At 46.9% G+C, this 20,824-nt stretch overlaps 1 protein-coding gene and 1 long non-coding RNA gene across 3 annotated transcripts; both read left to right on the forward strand.

Annotated features, from left to right (window-relative positions):
- Positions 1–10,522: 10,522 nt before the first annotated feature.
- Positions 10,523–15,037, forward strand: LOC100842670 (UPF0481 protein At3g47200). Of its 2 annotated transcripts, none has more exons than XM_003575732.4 (3): positions 10,523–10,657; positions 12,864–12,935; positions 13,346–15,037. In XM_003575732.4, exons 1-3 carry the CDS (start codon positions 10,633–10,635, stop codon positions 14,818–14,820), a joined length of 1,572 nt encoding a protein of 523 aa, XP_003575780.2. In that variant the 5' UTR covers positions 10,523–10,632; the 3' UTR covers positions 14,821–15,037. The 2 variants fall into 2 exon arrangements, with proteins under 2 accessions (XP_003575780.2, XP_024311091.1); XM_024455323.1 differs by having other exon boundaries at positions 13,369–15,037.
- A 1,045-nt stretch (positions 15,038–16,082) lies between these two features.
- Positions 16,083–20,756, forward strand: LOC106866828. The gene is made up of 2 exons (XR_001407767.2): positions 16,083–16,483; positions 20,384–20,756. It is a non-coding gene; the product is annotated as an uncharacterized LOC106866828 (long non-coding RNA).
- Positions 20,757–20,824: the final 68 nt, after the last annotated feature.

Raw genomic sequence — 20,824 nt, forward strand, 5'->3', positions numbered from 1 at the left:
GCTTCAACGCTCCCTAGATCGGTAGGGCTTGTGTTTGGTCTCACGTGAATCAGGATATCGAGTGAGGGCCAAGCCTTTCTTTATATGACGCTGCGCTACAGGGGCCGAAACCGAAGTTGGTAAGTGCCCCCGATCAGGGCATGATTTGTGGGGTTAAATGCCAGAACGTTGGTTCTGGGCATCTAGCCCATCAAATCCCTAAATCAACGCCCTTAACCGTGGGCGTGATTTAGGAGCCTTAATTCTGGTAATAAACCAGATCAACCAAGAAGACGATGCTTGTACACCGTTGTTTCCAGGCATGAGCCATCGTCGCGACGGCGGCCTTCACTTGGGGGCGACGAGTTGGGAGGGGATCGGCCGTGGTGCCGCGGGAGGCGGGACGGAGGGCCAGAGACAGATGCCGTAGATCGGTCCTTTGAAAAAATGCTATCGAAGACCGAACTTACCGATAGATTGACAGACCGAACTTACCGATAGATTGAGTGTAGATTGACATGATGCATCACACAGAAAAATCTAATGTCAATCTATCAGTAAGTTCGGTCTAAGACCGAACCGATTAGCATCGGTCTCTCAGTTGGTTTTTCTCTCCCTCGGCTGGTTCTCTGTTTTGTTTTTTTCTCGTAGCGGAGTGGATCCATGTGCTGCGTGTGTCCGGCCGGGCGGGTGCAGGTGGGCGGGCTACTGGGCCCGTATCAAGAAGGCCTAGCAAGGCCGAATTGGCAGGCGTAGATCGGCCAGTGTGTGATAGCAACGAACCGAAGCTTAATGGAGACGAGACAATCACTGTCGCAGTCTTTCGCTTCAGATCGCTTGACAGATGGATGTACCATCGAACTTTAGCTCTCTCGCGAACTTTAACTGGAAGTCGTCGTTGCGTATATATCATTGTACATGTAGATCATCTGCTAACTACTACCTCCGTTCATAAATTCTTATCGAAATATTACATGTATTTAGATACTTTTTAACAGTAGATACATCTGTATTTTGATAAATTTGAGACAAGAATTTAGGAACGGAGCTAGTATTTTTTTAACGATTTTTTTCCGGCGAGTACGAGGAATACAGGTAACCTGTATGCATCGCGATCACACCACCACACAAATAACCTCGTCAAACACAGTAGCATGTGAGTGAATCAGTGAATGCTCCTACCACACTCCCTGTCTAAAACGCCACCAAATGCCGCACACGTGAACTGAAGCCGCATTTTTTTTTCAGTGTTAATGAGTGATTTGATGAGTTTCCAGAACCTACCTCGAACACCCTTCTTCGGAAGTAGTGAATCGAAGTAGTACACGCGGACCGAGACAAACAAATGAGTATTGTCACCCAATGGTCTCTGTTTTCAAAAGAAACAAATTTTAGTATCTAAGGGTGTATAAGAAAAACTGAATTAGAAAAAACAAACGGGTCCATATATAAAATTGAACTTACTCCAAATTAAGCAAGAAGAGGAAGAAGTAGTCGTCCGCGTATTTCTTGAGACATGCCACCAAGTATTCAGATGACATGGTTCTTGAGACATCTTTTTCTGGCTCAAGACCGATGTCACCGTAGTTGAACATCGCGGGGTCTAGAATGGCTACTTTTTTGACCTTCAATCGCCGCAGTTCTCTTATTTTGTAGGCAGACCACAGCCTTAAGAGGTTGATATCAAGCTTTTGACGGTTGAAGAGGTGGAACAGTTCGTTGAACTCCACACCAAAGGTGATAGGACATTCCTGAATCTTCTCGGTTTCTTGGTCAAAGAAGGCATAGTTTTTTGGAATTCTAACATTGATCTGTTGGGCACGCTGTTGAGAACCAGCTGATGCTTGCATGTAGAACTGATGAAGCTCTTGCATCTCTCTGGACACGGCACGCAGGGAATCTTCGGTGACCATCGGTCTTCCAGGATAATAAAGAAGCACCCAGTCGAACTCCCTAGCCACGAAATAGGATCCGTTTTCGAATCTCTTGCCTTGATATGGGTTCTTGATGAGAATGTCAGGCCTATTGTCCTTCCAAACTCCAGTTATGTCAGGCACATGGTGCATCTCATCTTGAGTGACATTGGAGGACTCCTTGATGGTCTTGCCGCCGCGCACCCTCTTTTTATGCCCCCTCTTACTGTCCCATGCCTTCTGCTCCTCTGCCTTGTACTTGTCATCGATCTTGTGGCCACCCATGGACTCAGCGGCACCCAAGAGAGAGAAGGTGGGAGGGACGCTTCCAGCCTGTGCCGACCCTGTGGTCTGGCTATCTTTGAGTTGTGCAGGCATCGACGTTGCCCGCTCTTCATCTCCGTCGGCATCGACAGGAGGAGTATCCTAGGGGAAAGGCCGAGCGGTGAATGAGAAGTACCTTTGTGGACGGAGGGAGATGGAGTCATAGAGGGCCGATGCTCGTTGTAGAGAGATACCAAACTCCTAGGCCACATAATCCGGTAGTTTGGACAACCGCCTAGGATTTCCACGCCTTCCTTCGGAGGTAGCGGGATAGCATAATCCCGATGCTCCTCGATGACGGAGTCCACCATCACACTCACTTGTCCGTTGTTCATGAGAATGCCGTGCACCAGTCGCGGTGATTGTCTGGGCATCAGGCGGCCAATGGCGTCTACAGGCTTCCCAGGCTTGTCAACGTGGATACGACACTTCACCGGTGCCTGCGCGTAACAAGAAGAAGGCATATGTGTGTAAGATCTTTATTTATGAAGGTAAGGAGTGAAAAAGAGTTTGAAAATATTGCTTACAAGGATGTTGTCGCTTGGGCGTTATCCTGGATGCCCTCGCTTGGGGAAGGTTGGCTAGCGGGGGGGTTGTCCATGCTAAGAGCCGGGCTGTAACCTGGGGTGTAGGTGTTATCTTCGTCCATACGTGTGTCGGAGGCGGCGCTGCTCTTCAGCGGGGTGCTCTTTCGCGGAGGAAGAGGAGGAAGAGGAGGAAGGAGGTTTCTCAAAGCTTCCACTCCTCCCCCGAGTATGGCGTCAAGGGCAGGGTGGTCTTTGGACAATGCCGACACCAAATGATGGATGGCTTGCACTGCATATTCCCGCGACACCTCTTGAGACACAATAGATGCCTGCTCTCGTGCCTCCGCCTTAGCTTGTTCTATGATCTCAGAAGAAGCAGGAAGCTTTTTCTGGACCCTGCTTCGCTTCGGAGCAGGCGGAAAATAATCATCCCAGCAGGCCCCTTCCCCTTCTCCTAGAACACGGCCCGTGTGCTCCGCCTTTTGCAAGCCGACGGTCACAGCCGACTCCCACCTCTTGCTCTGCACGGAGTTGTCGGAGATTTCTGACCTCTTGCGCTCCTCCCATTTGTGGGCATTTTCCTGTTATCATATAAGACATGACGTGAGTCTATATGGTTCAGGAGTGTCATAATTAACGCCGAAAACAACTAAATGCACGTGAGTTCTTACCGTAAAATTTTTAACAGGCGGCCGCATTGGCTCAATGCCCGCCCACTCCTCGGGTGTCATGTGCTGACGTGCATATTCTCTAGCACGTTGGTCGTCCAGCATGTCATGCACTGGAGGCACCCTGCCTGCCGCCTCGAGAATTCGGTCCTGCTTGCGCCAGACCTTCTTCTTCCCCTCTTTCCCTGCACTCTCTAGCCTGTGGTTCAAGGGCTTCCTCGCGCACAACGCTCTCATGTGTTCACTTTTCGCAATGAAGGCAGGGTCAGACGATTCCTTCTTGAACTTTTCACATTCGGCCTCATCAGTTACCGACGGCCATTTCTTCTTGATGATCTCGTAGGATTTGTCCATCCACTGTCTAGCGATGGTTTTCCAATTAGCAAGTCCATTGCGGACTGCTATGTTCACGGCCGCTAGGAATCGCTCGCGCCACTCGTCAGTGACTTGAAACCTCCTTGCAACGTCCGCGATGCACGTGTCTCAAACGACTTGGGAGACTCGTCGGTGATCTTGCAATACTTGCGTGCAACGGCTCCACAGGTCGTTGCGAAGGCCTTCTGTGCCCTCTCAGGCGACTCCGGGCGGCCTCTCTCAAAGTGCCGGGTGACCACGTAACAGAACTCCTTCAAGTTGTGGCTCCCCCTCGGCGTCTTCTTCCTTGGCTTCTTAGCGGGAGTTTCGGAAGGCTGCGGGTTACTCTCTTCCATCCGTCGCTCATTGTCACACTCTTCTAAACGAGAGCTACCTGAGCCAGAGCTGGCAATTAGCTCTCCCGATGAAGACTCTTCATCGACACGATCTACCTCCTCCCGATCAAGAACTGGTTTCTGGCTACTCTTGCCCATTTCGTACCTATGCCATCAAAACCATCAAATATATATCGGCCGAAAATTTCGGCATGACCTATACTAAAAACTAGCAAATTTTGTCTACTAGGAGCTCGAAACCTGCATAAAAAACCCACCCGCATATGTACCCCCTCGGCACGATGGCCGGCCCCTTCTCCAATGACCCGACACGATGGTCGGGCCCACAATTCACATAAGTAAACAGCATGTATATCCCAACATGTATATCCCAGCATGTATATCCCAACTTATATAGCAACCGAACCAATTAACAGCAACTCATTTGCTAACCAACAGCATGTATATATCATATAAAACACCTAATTTGGTAAGCAAGAAATATTCAGTTAAGCCCTAATACCTAACCAACAACATGTATATATCATATAAAACACCTAATTTGCTAATCCTAACCCTAACAATCATCTAATTTGCTAGCATGTATATATGACAGCATCTAATAATCATCTAATATATGACAGCATATAAACAGCAACTAATTTGCTAACCCTAACCCTAACAACAACTAATTTGCTAACTTAACAGCAACTAATTTGCTAATCCTAACAACAGCAATTTAGGGTTAACCCTAACCCTAATTTAGTTAACACTAATTCAGTTAACCCTAACCCTAATTTGGCGGCAAGAAATCGAACCGGTCGTCGGAGGCAGAGGAGGCGGCGGCGGGCTTGTCGGGCTCGGAGGACGGCGGGGAAGAGGAGGCAGCCGGAGGGCGTCGGGCTCGGGGCCGGGGCACTCGTCGGGGCTTGGCGGCGGGCGCGTTGGGCTCGGGCGCTCAGGCCTCGGAGGCAGAGGAGGTGGCGGCGCTCCGGCTCGGGGACGAGGACGCGGGCTCGGGCTCGGGGTCGACGGCGGCGGGGTGGCGGGGAAGAGGCGGCCGAAGGGCGGCGGGCTCGGGCGCTCGACGCGGGGCGGCGGGCTCGGGGTCGACGGCGAGGCGAGGACGTCGGGGTGGCGGCGCTCAACGTGGGGTGACGGGCTCAGGGACGACGGCGGCGGCGGCGAAAAAATCGGCCAGGGCTTCGCCGAAGCTAGGGTTAGTCCACTGCTGGTCGCTCGGTGTTCTGAGGACGCGCGGGCGGTATAACCCTAATAAATTTCTAAGTCTTCCTTTATATACCCAAGTATCATCAGTAACGGGCGGATAAGGGTGGCGACCGTTACTGATGTTCCGTCACTCATCAGTAACGTTCGGGTTACAACGCGACCGCCACTGATGTGCTCAAGTGAGCAATGCCCAACAAACATCAGTAACGGTCGCCATGTTATCCACCCGTTACTGATGTGTGCATATACTCATCAGTAACGGGCGAGTAACCATGCGACCGTTACTGATGAGTGACCATCCTTGTTGAGCTTTGTACCAATTTTAATTACAGGAACGTTTAAAAAATTTAAAACCTGTCCTTTTGAGTGTTTTGTTTTGCTAAATTTGAATTTTTGGGAGTGACAAAGCCATGTACTAACATGCATACACAAAAGTACATCGATCACACATTTCTCTAGTATTGGAACATCATGAAATTCATGTATTTAAAGTTTGATGAATAAATTCATGCATTTCTCAAGTATTTGTGCTAAATTAAATTCAAAAAATTCATCACATGCATACACAAAAGTATATGGATCACACATAATTTCACTTAGTACAAAGTTTGCATTAAGATTCAGTACGAGTATATTTTTATAATGTGACTACTAGTGCTTCTCTTTCCTTCGGTAAGTCATAACTTGATTCCTCGCAGGACTGATTCTGAGGTAGGGTTTTTGTGGTATTTTCTCGCTCTCACTCTCATCACTTCTTCTTTTCCCTCTCCTTTTCCTCGTTAATATCGTGCGTTCCGCTTCTTCGTCATCTGCGGCGGTCGTTGGATCATGAAAACCTTCGTAGTCTTCTTGTGAAGTAACTCCGTCCACTCCAACAATGCTTCTTTTCCCTCTTCTTACTACGACGCGGCCTTTATTTGCCGGGTCGTTTATGTAGAAAACCTGCTTGCATTGTTTAGCAAAGACCCATGGTTCCTCTCTTGCCGGGATTTTTCTCACGTCAACTTGTTCACGAGGGATCTTAGGAGGTAGCACCATCGTCGAGAACCTGTGACTTTCTTCTTTGTCACCTTTGGTCCATCTTACACGGAACATTGGGATCTTTGTGATCGAGTACTCTTATTCACAGATCTCCTCGATAACGCCAAAGAACGCTTTAATTTTTCTGTTGTCGTCGGTCGCGGTCTCAGAAGTCATGACTACACCACTATTTTGATACGTGCTTTTACGGTCCCGAGACGCAGTGTAGAAGTTATAGCCGTTGATCGCATATGATTGCCAAGTAGAGACGTGGTAAGCAGGTTCCCGTGACAAACATGCAACCGTCTTTTCTGATACATTGGTCGTCTCCCTGCCGTGCTAATAATTCTTCAGCCATGCTGCGAATGTTTTATTGTGCTCCCAGTGGATCCAGACTTCTCCTCTTTTAGGGTTTTCATTTCGCAGTTGTTCCATGTGCATTTCCTGATAAGGTCGGCAGCAATCGACAGTTTGCAACACAACCAAATGTGCTCTTTCAAAGTCAGCTTCCCTTCCTCTTCCATAGACATTAAGGTATGTATGTCCAAGGTCACATTCGCCATCGAGCTTGCCCTTGTGCCGTGATTCGAGAACACCTATTGATTTCTGATCAGTCAAACAATCCGTGCAGAACTCGATGCACTCTTCTGCCCTAAAGCCTTCCCCGATGCTACCTTCCGAACGTGATCTGTTACGAACGTACCGCTTCAGAACCTCATTGTATCGTTCAGGGCCATACATACCGCTTCAGAACCTCATTGCCACCATGCCATCGCCCGTCGTCTTGAAAGGACCGTCGGTTCTACATGGTCACCACCATCTTCGCCGGCAGGGGAGCGGAGAGGACCGTCGGCTGCAGGAGACCGCCGCCGCCACCCGCCAGGGTGAAGGGAAGGGGTATAGGCCGCCTGCCACACTACACCACGTTCTATATTCCAAAGCATTTTAAAAAGCCACAAAATGATGATATATTGCCTCAAAAAATATTTAAAGGCTTTTTCAAAAATGACAAGGAAGTTGGGGGAGGGGAATGCCATTTTAGGCATTTTGGAAAAAAGCCTTCAAAGATAACAACCGAGGCTTTCTTTCAAAAAGCCTTCAATTGGCTATTTGTGGCAATTTTCAAAAGGACTTGAATTGCCAAAGTGAGGTTTTTTATGAAAATATTCTTATTTAATCCAATCATTCTTCCCTCTGTATCCCTATTCCCTGATTCATTCTTATTATCTTTTTCCAGATATATGATTTTTTTAATTAGCAGCGTTGTTAAAGAATGTTTAAGGACATGTCTTTCTAATTTTTGCTCTTGCCTTACGTTGATCTTCTGCACTTATAAATCAGTGGAATTTTCTGTTAATTGGCGACGTGGGACTAAAATAAGCTGTACTCCACGATACATCGAGCAGCCGCGGGCCGGCGGATGGCAGAGCCGCAGAGGAGTAGCGGCGGCTACTTGACAGGCAGGCGGCACAGATCGCCGCGGGGAAGGCATGGCCCCAGATCCATCCAGTTGCGATGTGCGAGGCGGTTCAGGTCGGTCGGTCGGAGCAGGCGGCAGAGGTCGCAGGCGGCGGAGCAGATCGGTCGGCCGGATCGCAGGCGGCCGGCCTCGCGCGTGTTCGGGATCGAGGACGGGGTCGAAGCGGAGCACTGGTGGCCTACTACTGGAGGAGAGAGTTAGGACGAAGGTCGCCGACGCTCGTGACGCTAGCTGCAGCTATGGAGGATGCATGTACTCCAGGAGCTCAAGGTCGCCGGCGCCCGCGCGTGATGCTGTTGAGGATGCGACCTAGGAGAGAAGGAAGTGAAAGGAGGACGAGAGGCTGCATCGGTCTGAGGCGACGTACGGCCGCCGGCGCGCGCTGGTCCTAATCAGGGTCCAGTCATGGGTGCTGGGTGGCCGGTGGCGTGCTGCTTTCCTCCATGGCTCCATGGAAAGGGGAACAGGATCAATGGATCTGAATACACTGGCTATGTTTGGTAGCTCAGTTTTCCTCAGTATTTTGAGAATACCACAATTTTTAGATATACTCTAGTTCTGGTATTAAACTACAGTTTTAATACCAGAGTATTCCCAAAACTGAGGTATTTCCTCTATATAAAATAAAAAGGTCCGGACCTCTTTGTTTTTTACAGAGCACCGGAGAAAAAAGGATCCCCATCGTCGCCGCATCTGGCTTCGACGCCGAGCAGCGCGCATCCTCGCAGATGGCCATCGGATGGTTGCCGCTGCAGATCCATGATCCATGCGTGGCCACCGCTGCAGATCCATGATCCATGCGTGGCCACCGCTGCAGCTCGCCGCGCCGCCGTCGCCACTGCAGATCGAGGCATGTCCTCTTCTGCTCTGGCGGCCATCCTCCGCCGCTGCTGGCCGTCGCGCCTCCGCCACCGCAGGCCGTCTCCCTCTGCCGGTCGCCTCGCCGCCCCCCACTGCGGGTCGCCGTGCCGCCGCCACCCTCTGCCTGTCGCCGCGCCGCCCCTCGCTGCAGGTCGCTGTTTGAGAAGAGGAGCAGGGGAAATAGAAGAGAGAGCTCGGTAGAATGGAGGGGGACGGGAGAAGAGGAGGAAGGGGGGACAAGGCGTGCGGATTGGAAGATAAGCAGGAGCAGCGATGGGGTAAAGGAGTAAGGGGCAGCAAGGGACCGAGGGGTCACAGCTGCTGTTGCAAGAGAGGAAGAAGAAGTGCTCGAGTGAAGTTTTTTTTTACAGCACCACCAAACACATCAATGTATTATGAATACTCCAAAATACTTGAGTTTATCAAAACTGCAGTATTTTAGATCTATAGTCTAAAAAACTGTAGTATTGCAAAACTATTGTTTTTAAAATACTCTACTACCAAACATCAAGGACTCATTTGCATATTGCTTAGTTTTTGAGGCATTTCTCTAAAAAAGCCTCGGATGTTGATAGTTTTTAAGGCTTTTTTTTCTAAATAGCCTCAGATATTAACAGTTTTTAGGCTTTCTTTTGACATGCCTTTAATATTAATTTTTTTGGAGGCATTTTCTAAAAATTGCCTTGATATATCTTTTTTCGGAGGCATTTCATAAAATTGCCTCACATAATGATTATTTAAGGCTATTTAAGAAAATGCCTCCACCAAAAAGCTCCCAATACCCGTACGTGGTATAGTGCCAGGGGGAGAAAATTAACAGAGCCGACGCACTGGCAAGGAGTGGAGAACGGGAGGCTGCATACTGGAGAACGAAGGGACTCCCGGGATTATCGATGTTGGGCCATGGGCTGTTCGGCTGCCTAGAGCTGCATCTCAAATTTTTATGCTAATTAAAGGCCAAGTCGCAATTTTACACATTATAGCTTCTTTTTTCGGAATTTATAATGAGTGAACGTTTGGTCCTTTGTCTCCGTGGAGCGAACGCTTTAAGTTGTTGATCAACTGTCCGATCGAGAAGAGCGTGGCTGCGATCGTGTCACATGTTTTGTCGCAACTTGTCCAACGGAAGTGGCAACTTTAGTTTTGTGGAGGTGACACTTTAATTTTGTGAGGGTAATAACTTTGCCCATCATGTCGAAGACTAGGGAGCGAACTGCTCCCTCTATCTCATATTAAGTATCGAAATATTACATGTATTTAGACACGTTTTAGGCATAAATACATTTATATTCGGACCACTTTAAACACTTAATATGAGACGGATGGAGTGCAAAACAGTGTAGGGTAAAGCTGGAAACCTAGGTTGTCCGAACTCTGTTGTTAATTAGCTACACATTTACGCAGCAGCCGTGGACCGTAGTGGGGTACGTGCAGTACTAATCCTGGGGGTGTTGGCCACTGAAACCTCACAATCCTCGGCTCACTTCAAACCTTCAACTCGGAGAACCATTCTACATTGGAAACAAAGAACGCATACAAATCTTGGTGTTCACTTGTTATCTTTATCAATTCTTTTTTCTGGTTTTGTCTCGGACACCTTTGTTTTGTCTCATCAAACAAAGATGTACGCACCTTTCGTGTCAACGGGGTTAATAATATTCTACATGGTCTTTAGCATGTGCGCGCTTTATAACCAGCCAGGGCAATAATCTATTCTACGGCCTTTTGCAGGTATGGACTTTAGTAGATCAGCAAGGAAAGAATTTATTCTACGCGAGCTCGTCACCTCTAGCTATATATATGTGCATGCATGCATCCCTTAATTAGCTTCACCAATGATATACTGCAACAGAGATTCGCTTGCCTGTTCTAGGTAGTTGTTAATTTTAGGGGGTGAATATAAGTTGTTCTCTGTGCTAATATATACCAAGATCAACGAAAATGTCGTCTGATGATGAAGAGGAAGGTAATTATCACTCTACTCAGTTCGACACTCAAAAGGCAAAGCAAAGTACGTGTTTGTTTGAGGGGCGGTGTTCCAGCAAATTTGAAGGCATAGCTCCCCTTGCGCAGGCATGCATGCCCTAATAGCCTCTTTTATATTATGGCTACTGCATGCCTACTTGTGCATTGTACTGTGCTTGCCGAATTAATTACACTGCCAACAACACCAATTGCTCTTGGGCATGCACAATCGCATGCTGCTTTTATGCAAACGTAGACATCCATCAATGACACCATATTCACTCTGATTACGAAGAATTACTGTAGTAATCGGGAAGTCTCCCATATATCCAGAAAATAAAAACCGAAGTGTCTACACAACTTTTTTTTGTATTGCTACATTGTGCACCCTGCTTTTCCCAATATACACGAGGTATTAGGTTTTCTTAAGACAAGGTTTTCTGGCCAATAATTGTTTTGTTAATATGTGGTTTTAAATTGTAACATGAAATTTATATCTGCAATTGTACTTACTGATAATGTATATCATTAGGTTCTTCTTCAATTTAATAGAGTAATTTGAATTGAATATTTTGTGTTAGCAAAATCTAACACGCCATGTATTGAGGAAAGGCAGGAGTAAATAGTAAGAAAGTTATAAGGTAAAATCATGGCGGCTGACTCACTGTTTACACAAACGAATGCAATGGCATGCACAAGTGGTTTTTGTGCAATATACTTGATATCTCATCTACCACTAATTGAATTACACCAGTAAAGGAGCTAGCCAAATTTCAAGCACAACTACACACGACTAGTCACTACAACGTATACGTCTATGTTGCAAGTTTTGTATTCCCTCCATCCCTAAACGAGGGCAATTCGGTTTTTTCTAAGTCAGTTTGATTGAGTATCAACATCTATACAATACCAAGTAAAAAACATTTCAGGAATATATTTATTGTTCAACATATTGCTGATGCTGATATTTTTATCAATAAACATGGTCAAGCTTCAAAATTCTGTCAGAACAAAACTAAGATGCCCCATCTTAGGAAATGGAAGCTAGGAGTACTATGATAAAACTTGAAGCTAATGATTGAAATAGGGATCTCATTGAAATATAGTTGTATTACTTAATTTTTTGAAATAGGGATCTCATTGAAACAGCTCCAATACACATAATTTTTTGATGAGTGAATTCCATTTTTACCCTCTATTTTCCATTTCATGACACAAATTACCCCATTTAGTAAAATTTCTCTAATTTTACCCCATTTAGTGAAACCTTTGCCACTTTTTGCCACATCTAATTTTTTGCCCATTTCCCCCATCTAATATTTTTGCCATATGGTCTGTCGGAGTGCCTTCGAACACGAGGAATCCCCCTGCCGCCGTGTCCCCTCTGCATGCACACACAAGCAAAACGAACACCACATCAGTGCATCATCACTAGCAAGCTATATACGCATACTAACCAGCTGTGACCTGCGCATACTTGTACATGAAGATTTCGCGGTTGTGGGAGATGGTGTTCTTGCCGATCAAGGAAGAGGGACTCGAGGTAACGTAGTGGTGGTGGCGGCAGGGACGGGCGGGCCTCCTACCGGCCATCGGCTTCACCCGGAAGAACCTCGACGCCACCTTCATGTACCACTCCTCCACCTCAGTCACGCTGCTGTTGCGGTGGAGGCGACCTGCTGCATGGTCCATTGCCCGATCGATCATGGGAAGATCACGGGCTGCTGCATGCCCCGCCCAGTTCCCTTCCACTAGCTAACCTTGGTGTTTTCTTTCTTTATTCTCGGGGTGGGGTGGAGATCAGGGAAGATGGAAAGGATTTGATGGAAAGTGATCAATGGGTGCTTGTTCCCAGCCACGCTTGTTTGGTAGATGATGGCAGTTAGCTAACGGACCAACCCTGCGTTATATACAAGGATTAATTTAGGCGAAACCACTTGTCATGTTTAGGAAAAAATGAGAAAAAAATTAGATGTTGTAAAAAGTGGCAAAGGTTTCACTAAATGGGGTAAATTGAGAAAAAATCACTAAATGGGGTAACTTGCATCAAAAGACGGAAAGTACGGGGTAAAAAATGGAATTCACTCTTTTTTTATTTATGTGCACACAATTATAATATGAAACAACAATACTCCATGTTCTAAGAAATTCAGATGTGCACACAATTACGCACTCACAATCAATTAGCTCGGGTTATTATTTTTCAGGGCAACAACTTTGGTCCATGGATGATGATGAAGGACCAATGCCAGAACCAGGCGCTCCTACTGCACCACAAGGTAGGAAGGGTAATAATATATACCAAGAGTAATAATTGATTCCCAATTTGTCTTTGGATTAAGTACTACGTAATTTTTTATTTCTTGAAAGCATATTTCTCCGTACTTTAATTATATAGTTAGTGTACTCCCTTATCCCATAATATGAGGCACGCACGCATTCCTATATTTTCAATTTGATTAATTAAATATGTATGTTTCTTAACAAAAAGTCACAATTATGTTTCGTTATCGAAAGAACTTTCTAATGATATAATTTTTTAATTTTTTTAATTTATATTTAGTTAGCTAAATTGATGATTTAGTGATGTGCGCGTGCCTCATGTTATGGGACGGAGGGAGTAACATTAATTTGCAACCATTTAATGATCAAGCTTGACTGGCAATATGAATGGATCTGTAATCATCAGCTGATGAAGAGATCAACAACCAGGAGAAGAAACCCGACGTGCTATCAACAAAAAAGGAGGAGACACCCCTGGCGCAGCCAAAACAAAAGGACCAGGAGATACCCCAGGATTTCACAACGATGAAGACGAAGGTGAGCAAAGCGATTGCTCACTGGCCCGCAGAGCTGCCAACCATCTGCGAGGTCCCCGGGGACCTCGCCGAGGGAAACAAGGGCGCGTACACCCCCAAAGTGGTCTGCATCGGTCCGCTCTTTGACAGCCAGCGCGGCACGGCCCGCATGCTCAGGATGGAGGACTACAAGTGGTGTTGCGTCCGCAAGCTCATCGTGGGGCGCCAGCGGCCGGTCGCCGCCTGGTCGCCGGAGGTTCATGAGCCGTTGCTTCTCAACTGCTTCAACATGATGATGGGCCTCGCACCGCGAGTTCGTGCCGCCTACAGCACAATTTCTTCTTCCTCCAATGTCTTGGGCAGCATGACCAATGAGGATCTGGCTATGAAGATGCTTATGGACGGTTGCTTCGTGCTCCGACGACTGCTCAAGTACAATCGGACGGCCGAAGATGATGAGGACGAGTGGACCCAACGGTTAGGCCGGTGTTGGGTGTGGGGAACCGTGAAGCGTGATCTGCTGCTGCTCAGCAACCAGGTCCCCTTCTTCGTCCTCCAAGAGCTCTACAAGCAGATCAATACTAGCGGCGACAGTTGCGACCTTGTCAACGGCGGCCTCCAGCTGTTGAGCTCGCTCCACCCTCGCCGTCTGCACTCCGCACCCATCGCCTGCAAGGATGTGCACCACCTCCTCCACCTATTCTACCTCTCCATCGACTTCCCGTTGGGCCAGGAGCCCACTGCTCCTCTTGATCCCAACGAGTCATCCATACTATTGGAGGCGGAGGCTGAGCTCACCCACTGGCTACCGTGCGCCAAGGAGCTAGAGGAGGCCGGCGTTGAGTTCAAACCACGGACAAGGAAGCATGGCGCCACCACCAGCTTTCTGGACATCAGGTTTCGGAAGGGCAAGCTAGAGATCCCGCCGCTGCAGCTATTCGACTACAGCGAGCCCTTGTTCCGGAACCTGATCGCGTTCGAGCAGACCTACCTGGGTACGCCGGGCCGCATTACAGCTTACTTCATCTTCATGGACTGCCTCCTGAAGACCGCCCAAGACGTGCGGCTCCTCCACCGGTGTGGGGTGCTGGTCAACCACATGAACGGCAATAGGGCAGATACTGCCATGGAGTTCTTCAGCCGTCTCTGTGCGGAGGTGCACACCTCTGCAAGCCGCAACTACCTCGCTGGCGTCATGGAGGAAGTAGCCAGGTACCAAAGCAGGCGCTTGCCCACCTGGCGTGCCGCTCTGGTGAGCGGCTACTTCACCAACCCGTGGGTGACTACCTCCGTCATTGCCTCTGCTATCTTGCTCGTCCTCACCGTGCTGCAGTCCTACTACTCTGTCGCCGCCTACTACAAATAATTAATAACATCAGCAAAGCACCACCCATCCATGCACAAATAAATAAATAATTCGAGCCTGAGAGGCTGCGTAGCACAATTGTTTCACACGCTAATTAATTCCTTTTGTGTGCACTGTCATGTCCGTCGAAAACTGTTACTTCTACTTGTTATGTATCTGACGTTAAATTACATAAACAGTTATCTACTCTACGTAATAAAATTGTGACTTTCTTGTATATGTTGCCTTTGACTTCTATCAATCTATATGGAGTACAATAAAAATGTACTTTTGCCTCCACGAAGTTTCGTTTTATTTTTCATGTAACGGCCCAAAATTTCCTGACTTTAGAACGTTTTTTTAAAGCCTTTCGTTAAGGTTCTGTATTTGTTTCAATTTTCCTTGCCCATGTTTGAGTTTTAATAAAAGAGTGCATTAAAATGGCTATCCAAATTATATCACATGGTTGAGAGATTTATATAAGTTCAAGATATTTCATTTGGACCCTTTTGCATTTTTTATTTTGAAGTTTTAAATCAATTTAAATTATTACAAAAAACTCAGTTAATGAGTTAAGAGAGAGAATAAAATGACTTTCCCAATTATGAAGTTGGAAACGTCAATAATGGTTCAAAACAGCTTGACTTGGTGATCGATGCTGTTTTTTTAATTTATTGGACCCTAATGGTGTTTTCGGAAATTTATTTGGATTTTATTGAAGGCTCATTTGAATTAAAAAAAATTATAAAAAAAATTTGTCGGTGGAAAAAACCTTTCCTAAACCCTAACCGAGTAATGATATTTTTAGAATTGTCTATAATTTTTCAGAGCTCATTTGATATTTTAGTGGTTTTATTTTTTTCTGTCTTTTATTAAGCAAGAAAATATTCGTATTTTTTTTTAGAAAAGTGGGCCTAGCTCACTTGGTTGGAGGAGTGGATGTACAATCCCAACACATGGATTCAAGTTCTCACGGATGCGAATTTAGGTTCCTATTTATACCATAGGGGTCTCTCTTACAGTTTTCTTTAAAAAAAAACTATTTTTTTCTTTTTCCGGCTGAGAATGCGTTTTCCTTGTTGGAAATCGTGTTTCGAGGAATGGAGTTTCCCTGTTGGAAAGCGTATTTCCACTATGAAATAAAAAGCGTATTTCCACTGAATGCCCTTTTACTTAAACCCTGAATCTGTATCTTTCCTTTCGGGCCGTCCGATCTTCATCCAGCGCCCCAGGTCTTGCCCACCTCTTTCTCTCTCTTTTCACCCTCAGACACCGACACGTCGGGCCCACCTGTCGGCGCCATCTTCTACCTGCCGCGCCTTGCCCTACCCTCTCGCTGCAACGGCCGCCACGATTTCCCCCCGCCGCCCCGCCCTGGTGCATCATCCCGCACCCGCGCGCCCATCCTTATCCAGCCCGCACCCGGCCGGCCTTATCCCCTCACGCGCAGAGCTCCACCGCATCCGTTTCAACCCCACACCGGCCCTTTACCCCGGCGAGCAATTGCTCTGCCGAAGCGCCCCAATCGGCGACTAAGACGCCACCAATGGACTCACCTCGACTCGGCGAACACGCTGCGATATCCCCTGGGCGAGCGCATCGCCCGGAGCCGCCTGTCGCCGTCGACCTTACGCCGCCGCCGCTTCTTCTTCGACACCGGCCACATCCTTCGCCCGCCGACGAGGTAACACGCCGCCTCCCATGATTTCGTTCGCATCCCTTCTACCTCCTCCGCCTCTCGCCGGCGACCGCCGTGCGTCAGAGCCGTTTTCAGGCGAGAGCCGAAGGCCCCTGTTACGCCCGTGCCACGTGGCGTGAGGCGATTGGTTCACGTCACAGTCAAAGCCCGGTCAGCTTGCCATGTCACCCGGTCAACAAGTCAGCGGGGTCAAACCTTGGTTAAAAGCTAGATCCAATCCTAGTTTAGATCCAACGGTTCGGTTTGAACGTAGCCCTCTCTGCCGATTTCCTACAGCGGCAGAAACCTTCAGCAAAACAGCATTGTAACTTTTGAACCACATGCTCCTATTTACGTGAATCTCTTTTAGTACTGTAGTAAATCTTGGATCAAACTGTACACAGTAGAACATTCTACACACTTTTTTCTAATTCATCTAGAGTGTTCTATAATTAATTCGAGATTGACCCTATTTAAACCAATCTTCAACCATATAAATTCCTTTTGAACCCTAACCTTTTTCTAGTCTTTAGATATATACAGGGTTGTTACCTCGGTCGGGTATCATGGCATGTTTTTAATGTTTCGCCTTATATATAAAACCTATGGGAATACTCCTCCGATGCTAAATTGTTGTCAAAATATTACATGTATCTAAACGCTTTTTAATAATAGATACATCCATATTTGGGTAAATTTGAGTTAAGAATTTAGAATCAGATGAGCAGTAAACAGCTAACGTCAGCGCGGTAGTCTCACGGCACGATGCAATCTCCAGCGCTGATCTTAATTAGCCTTCCTTGTATGCTCATCTGGCCTGTCAGGTGCATGATGCATACACTGCACTTCACCGGGCAGTTGCGCTACATGCCTAGCGCGCGGCGTCGCCCGTTGGTTCAATCCTAAAACCTATCCCCTTGCCATTCATGGCTGAGTAAGGGAAGTGCCATGAGGCAATCCATTATGTAGCCTGAATGCCTGATTAAGAATAGTTTCTTTAAATAGGGACGGTCCACGAGTCCTCCTCCTGCATGCTCGAGGAGCTTGTAGAGTCTGCAGGAGGGTACAAGTCGTACTGGAGTAACACAAGTCGGCAAAAAAATGAAGGATCAGAATTAGATGGCGCCACAGTTGTTTGCGATTGCTCGCCGAAAGAAGATATCTGTCAGCCAAGCTCTGGACAAGGGAAAGTGGATGAGGGGTTTGCAAAGGATGAACACCAAAAATTTGGAAGGTCTATCCTCCGGCATCCAATTCTGCCAAAGCCAACGGAGCCTGAGCGCACGACTGAAAATCTGAATTTCCTTTATGCCGAGATCTCCCTTATTTTTCGGAGGACACACAGCTCTCCAGTTTACCATACATTCCCCCCCCCCCCCCCCCCCCACATGGGCTTCTTCATTCCCATTCCACAGAAAATTCCTTCGCAATTTATCGATCCTTTTGATGGTCCACTTGCTTGCCTGAAAAGCTGTCAAATAGTAAGTGGCAGATGCAGTTAGCACGGAATTTATCAGTACCAATCTCCCAACACACGAAAGCATCCGGCCCTTCCAAGCTTTTAGTCTCCCTGCGATCTTGTCAATCAGCGGCTGTACTTTGACTCTTCAGCTGCCCTCTGATGCCGACAAAATTCATTAGAATGTCTTGCATATCCAGGCCTTCACATTTAACTCCATATGCGATGCATTTTCCCAGACTAGTTTTCAATCCTGAAATTTCCCCAAACGTGGTAAGCAACTGCCGCACAGCCGAGATTTCTTCTTTTACCGGATTAATAAAGAGAGCATCATCATCTGCATAGAAACTCATGCGCAATCGAGCGGATCTCGAACTCAGCAGGGACAGAATGCTGGCCTCAGTTGCTTTGTCAAACAGACATCGGAGAAGCTCCATAGCAAGTATAAATAACATCGGCGATAAGGGATCTCCCTGCCTCAGCCCCCTTCTGTGAATAAAAGAATCTCCCGGAATTCCGTTCAACATCACTTTGGATGAGGAGGACGCGAATAGAAGCGAAATCATGTCACGCCACCGCTGCCCAAAACCCATCTGTTGCATAACCTCAATGATATATCCCCAATTGACCGAATCAAAGGCCTTTGCAATATCTAATTTCATGAAAACCAAAGGCTGCTTCTTGCAATGAGCTTCTTTAATCACACTTCTCACATCCAGGAAATTATCGTGTATACATCTTCCTTTTATAAAAGCGCTCTGGTTCGGCGAAACAAGAGCATTGAGCTCAGGAGCCAGCCGCATCACCAACATTTTGCACAAAATCTTCGATGTGCTGTGCATCAAGCTTACAGGTCTGTAATCAGATGCAAGCAGAGCATCCCCCTTCTTTGGCAAGAGCACAATGTTTGCAGAGTTGAGTAATTTCCAATGCCAAGCTCGTAAGTCATGAAACTGATTGCAAGCCAAAAGCAGGTCCTCCTTGATGAAATTCCAACATTTTTTTTATAGAATGCTCCTGTCAAACCATCCAGCCCCGGGGCTTTTTGAGCATGTAATTCCTTAATTGATCTTTCCAACTCTTCCATTGAGAAAGCGATGTCCAGGTGCTCCAGCTCGGTGTATTAATTCCAAGCTCTTGCCAATTGAAACTCAAATTTCTCCTGGGGCAAGCACCCAGCAGTCCAGCGAAATGCTCAAACAGAACCTTCCCCTTCTGTTGTTGTTCTAAACCTGCCCCATCGGCCCTTGCAAAACTGGAATATGATTTTTTTTTTCTCCTGCCATTTGCCCGCAGATGGAAAAGTCTTGTGTTAGCATCACCAGCTCTAATGCAAGTGATACGAGAACGCTGTCTCTATTTTACTCTATCGATTGCAGCCAAACCAAGCAGCCTAGCTTAGCAATTTTCTGAGTTCTCGCTACGCCTCCGACAACTCCCTATCCTCTTGGGCCAAGTCTAATTCAGATGCAATAGCCGCCATCAAACCATTTTTCCTTTTGATTGTATTTCCCCATTTCTTTAATGCCCTGCAAGTCCTGGACACGTTAATGTGGAGCCTCTTTATTCTGTCTTCTGACTGAACCGGCTGCAGCCATGCATCTTTTACCACATCCTCAAAGCCCTGTAACTCGGTCCAAAACTGCTCCATACGGAAGCCTCTGAAGTGTTGAGTCTGCATCTTTTTAAGAATTATTGGGCAATGGTCCGAGACTGCCGTTGATGCCGGCCGCAACTGATATTGAGGATACGACAATTCCCATTCTTTAGACACCAGAACTCTATCAATAAGAATGTGGTCAGTGTTCTGCTTTTCGCTGGACCATGTAAAGTTCCATGCAGTGGAATTTCCAACAATTCGAGATCATCAATTGTGTTCCTAAAACAGCCCATCATACGTAGATTGAGATTTGAGCTGCGTTTTTCATTTGCTCTTCGGATCAGATTGAAATCGCCAATTAACATCCATTTTTGCTGCGCCATAGTGTGAGTCTGTCTCATCTCCTGTAAGAATTGAATTTTATCCCCGTCCTCTTGTGGTCCGTAAACCCCAGTTATAGCCCATTCGTCATTGTTTGATCTGTCCCGCACAATTCCCGTAATAGAGAAATTACCAACTGCCAACTGATCCGCGGAAATCTCGAAATCTCTGTTGCAAGCAATCAGAATTCGCCCTTTTGTCCTATCTGCAGGCAACCAAATAAAACTGTCCCCAAAATTTCAGTTACCAGCGCTTGACTTAAAATGCTGATCTTCGTCTCCTGAAGGCACACAATATTGCACTTTTGCTCCTGCACAGCAGACATCACCGCTCTTCATTTTGCTGGATTATTGAGGCCCTGAACATTCCAAGAAAAGATGCCTGTTTCCGACAACAGATGCCTAGTGATCCTACAGCACTGATTTTCTCCCTTTGTAACATTCTCCTGTCGTGGAACATTCTGCAGAAAGAGTCAAGACGAAGAATACTTGAGGCCGGGGTGTGCAAGATCAGGAAGGTGGTGCAGGAGGCATACTCGCGAAGCCATGGCTGGCAGCTGCTACGACGACGACTGGGTGGTTGATTTGGCAGTGTATCAGTTCTGGTTTATGTGTGTGTGTTGGGTGTCTGTACTGAGGTATCACTTTTGCTGAGTTTTGCTTTTGCTCAACTGTATGCCAGATCAGGGGATCTTTGGCCGTTTATCTGTATTTCTCTTTGTAGCTGGTTTTAGTTTTGCCCTGTGCAAAAACTGGAACGCTGTAATAACTGTTGAGCGGTTTCTCTAATGGAAATCGGTGGGGAGGCCCACTAGTTCAAAAAAAAAAATTCCAAGAAAAGATGGCTAACTCCATTTGAAAACATTGTACAACTCAGAACTGACACTTTCAGTAGCCACACACTCACT

The sequence above is a fragment of the Brachypodium distachyon genome, chromosome 4 (assembly GCF_000005505.3).
Source record: "Brachypodium distachyon strain Bd21 chromosome 4, Brachypodium_distachyon_v3.0, whole genome shotgun sequence".
In the NCBI taxonomy this organism is placed as follows: domain Eukaryota; kingdom Viridiplantae; phylum Streptophyta; class Magnoliopsida; order Poales; family Poaceae; genus Brachypodium; species Brachypodium distachyon.